The 4141-nt window shown below is 36.8% G+C and overlaps 1 protein-coding gene across 1 annotated transcript; it reads right to left on the reverse strand.

Moving 5' to 3' along the window:
- Positions 1–1465: 1465 nt before the first annotated feature.
- On the reverse strand, positions 1466–3406 carry LOC149189631 (uncharacterized). The gene is made up of 2 exons (XM_089413249.1): positions 2463–3406; positions 1466–1897 (listed from the first exon to the last, which is right to left on the reverse strand). Exons 1-2 carry the CDS (start codon positions 3031–3033, stop codon positions 1641–1643), a joined length of 828 nt encoding a protein of 275 aa, XP_089269375.1. The 5' UTR covers positions 3034–3406; the 3' UTR covers positions 1466–1640.
- Positions 3407–4141: the final 735 nt, after the last annotated feature.

A 4141-nucleotide genomic window follows, 5' to 3' on the forward strand; every position in this document is an offset into this window, starting at 1 on the left:
ATCGACAATACCTTGGTTTTAAAGCTCTAAGATTGTCATTTGTTATTCTTACTCACAATATTCCCACACAATCACTTCTTACAACCTCACTAGTTTATTTGTATAATTATTTTTTCAAATATAAATGTACAACTTTTTATATAAATCCTTATTTATATTACAAATTCTAAATTCTTCCCTTACACTATAAATACTCAAATCCCTTATCTTTATTAAGATGATCCTACCTAACAATTAAGATGATCCTACCTTGTTGAGTATTTAATCTCTAAACTATTGAATTTAAAAAAAAAAACTAAAATAATAATAGATCTTTTGGAATATAATTCATGCTAAAGTATCAAAATGCCCTAAATATTATAAGTGGATTATCCACTTTTACAAGTTATTTTTATTCTCTTATGATGAAGGTTGCCTACTTGAAACGGGAGGAACGTTTCAATACTCTAAGATGAAGTACACTCAAAAAATTTACTACTGTAATAAAATGTTAAAATCTACAACTAGGCTTAACCATCACTCTAATTAACTCCTCTCTCACTTGCATTCTATGCTTATACCAAGGTTCCACCCATTGGGAACATAACTATATTTTAGTAATGTTCTAGAAATTGACAAAAGTAGCAAAGCATCTTGAAGGGAGAACCACCATCTCAAGGATAATATTCTTTGAGATGACAAGACAAATTTTCAAGAAATAGGTGTAGGTCATATAGTTGAGATGACAAGACAAATTTTCAAGAAATAGGCGTAGGTCATGTAGTTGTAAGGATGAACAGGAACCTATTCATCTTGAACTTTGGTTATATCTCGTGGAAAATAATATCATTTTTTTTCGATTTATGTTAATTAAAACTGAGCCAGTTATTAAATCAGAGTTAAGAATGTGAGTTTAAATTGAATAGTTTTTAATTTATTATGTTTTCGTATTTTTTTCATTTTTATCTAAAATTTGACATAGACTTGTTTTTCATTTTTATCTAGAATTTGAAATAGACTTGTTAAAATGATAAATTTGAGTTATAAAATCTATATAATTCACATTTTATTGAAATATTGATTATTCATATTTTTTAAAATATTCTAAAATTTGACCTAGACTTCTTTTTCATTTTTATCTAAAATTTGACATATACTTGTTAAAATAATAAATTTGAAATCTATATAATTCACATTTTATTGAAATATTGATTATTCATACTTTTTAAAATATATTTTAAATAATAAAAATCGTAATTTGTGGGATTACACAATAAAATAAAATAATATAACTAAATTCCAATAAAAAAACAAAACATAAAATAAAATAATTAATCCGGACAGTTTTAGTTTCAATTTCTCCACGCTGCATATTATTTTAATCAATATTTTTAGAAGGAAATTATATTTCACTGAAAAATAAAGCAAATGAATATTTACAAGATTTGCCTTGTATCTCTGATTAGTAAATTTCCTTCTCACAGCGTGGGAAAATTTTCCAGTATATTGGTAAGGATAACAACAACCGAACGGCTGGGTAAAATTCTGCAGATCTGGTCCACCACTCCCGCCATTGCCGTATGAACAAAGGTGTTATTTCGCGCAACAGTCAATGGAGCGCCAGACGCATAAACATCACCCAGCTTCTTCGAATGTATATATCAAATGTTCAGTTTCTGTACCAGAAAATCCCAATCCATCAAGAAATTCTGAATCAGCTGCTTGTACCACGGTTGTGTTGTTCTAGAAATATTCTGGACATCTTTTCCACATGGAGATGGAGATAAGCACAAACGTTCTGAAACAACTGTTTCTCCTCTCTGGAAACTTAGTATGCAGTTCTCCTTTGCTTTCTCCTTCGAACATAAGAAGAAATTGCGGGAACCTAGGTCCTTAATTTTATCAGTTGGATTTAAACCTGCAATTAAAGTCCAATTACTCAGATACAGAGTTAAAAGAGGCGAAAAATATTCAGTTAGTTCAAACAAACAGAATGGGATGATAATCTGCTGGTTACCTAAATCTGTTTAGCCATCACTTGATCACAGGTTTAAATGCAGTAAAATTCCAAATATTAGAAAATACAGGGGATCAAAGTTTAAAGTTCTTGAAATTATCGTGTATCACAGGTTTAAGTGCAGTTAAATTCCGAACATTAGAAAATACAGGGGATCAAAGTTTAAAGTTCTTGAAAATATTTTGTATCACAGGTTCAGACGCTGTTAAATTCCGAACATTAAAAAATATTTTGTATCACAGGTTCAAATGCTGTTAAATTCCGAACATTAGAAAATACAGGGGATCAAAGTTTAAAGTTCTTGAAAATATTTTGTATCACAGGCTTAAATGCAGTTAAATTCTGAAGATTAGAAAATACAGGGGATCAAAGTTTAAACTTCTTGAAAATATATTGTAAAAAATTTAATGCAGTTTTACAAAACAAGAACAAACAAATTCAAGTACTAACAAATCAAAATACTTACAGTCGATGCTGAACTGTGAGTAATGGAGGCCAAAGGAAGTTGGATCACTGCTGAGAAGTGGTTTACGCCCTTCCTTGGCATAAAGAACCAGTGCTGCTTTAATCACATCCTCCACTGCTGCATCTTTAGAGAGTAATAAACGCAGAGGACCAATGCTCTGCGCAACCGTGACGGTAACCAGTAACTTATTAGCGCTTAATGCCTCCAGTGGAGTATTCATCTTCTTGTTTTTCATTAAAACAGGGCGATCGTCCCGATTGAGAAGCTCTGGATGTGTCTTTGGCCTTCTCTTCATCGTCCCTGCATTCTTTTTCAATTTTGATGATGTAGATGAAGCTGCCCCAACTTTTTCATTTTGAAAAGGGCGCCCACAGAAGCTCCGAGATCTTTGGATGCTACGCCCCTGATGATGATCATCTTGTTGCCTGAGATTGGGATTGCCATGAAGTCCATGAACCCCAACTGCTCCACCAGAGCTGCTCATGTGAGCATGTCTATGCAGTGATCCATTACTTGCATTCGGCCTGCTCCCGGACACCTTCCCCTTTTTCTCCATATAATCTTTCATCATAACGCGGTCGCCCCTTGGTCAGTTCGCCTCAATCTCGGGTATCTGTAATACCGAGACTTTACCAGAGTGAGTGCTCCAATTTAAAGGCGAATGATAGACTGGAAAAGTTTCTGTACCTCTCTGCGCGCACGAGGAATCAAATCTTGCCGGGTGCTGGGCTGAGGGGTCAATGGGACCAGGACTGCGGTACCCCATTCCTCTTGTTGCTTCGAATTTATAAAGGCCTAGAAAGGCAAGCTGCAGAAAAGAGGTAACAGGTAACTTGCGATCCTCTTCTTCCTCCGCACCTGTCTGCACAAATCAACAAAAAAAAATGGAATATCCTATTATGTGGTTCATTATGAGTGCACGTATTCAGTCGTAGGATGCTTCTAAGGGGCTCGCCGCTCGCCCTCCAATAAGTGTTTTGGAACGCTGAAGACGGAGGAGATTGCTAGCGACAGCACCACCGCCAACCACTGTGTTTTGGAGGGTACCTGCGATGCGGAAGGAGTTCGCAGAGGATCAGAGCACAGCGAAACCAGAGTAAGGGGCCTCCGAGCTGCAGTGCGGAAGGAGTTCGCAGAGGATCAGAGCACAGCGAAACCACAATTCGAAGGGAGGGAATGGGCGCGGGTGTTGAATTCGAATGGAGGGAATGGGGATTACTTCGCGAGGGAATTACAGCTCAGGAATGTCAGGCAGGAATGTCAGGGAAATGTCAGGGCGGACCGGGAGGGTGGCGGAGAAGCGGAGAGATGGTGGCGGAAGAGGAAGAAATTTCCGGCAGCCGGAGCCGGAAAAGGGGCCATTCTACTGCCTCCGTAGACTACTCCGGAAAAGGGGCCATTCTACTGCCTCCGTAGACTACTCCCTAAGGAATTCGCGGGTATACTTCATAGAAGTTGTTTATAATGTGATTTTTTGGAAGCTTTTCCAGTGGCCTTTTCATGTCAAAATCCCTCAGCAATTTATTGGAATCGCAAGTTTGATAGCTAGTTTCTGCACAATCAAAGCGTCCCAGAAGTTTTCCAGGGTGCTGAATCCAAATATGCAGTTAAAAAACCATTTAATTACAACAAATCAAGATTTAACCTCATTTCTTGTCCGGATTCTGTCACCAAAATCT

Source organism: Pinus tabuliformis, chromosome 3_1 (assembly GCF_031772625.1).
Source record: "Pinus tabuliformis cultivar Carrire ecotype Pingquan chromosome 3_1, CPIR1, whole genome shotgun sequence".
Classification (NCBI taxonomy): domain Eukaryota; kingdom Viridiplantae; phylum Streptophyta; class Pinopsida; order Pinales; family Pinaceae; genus Pinus; species Pinus tabuliformis.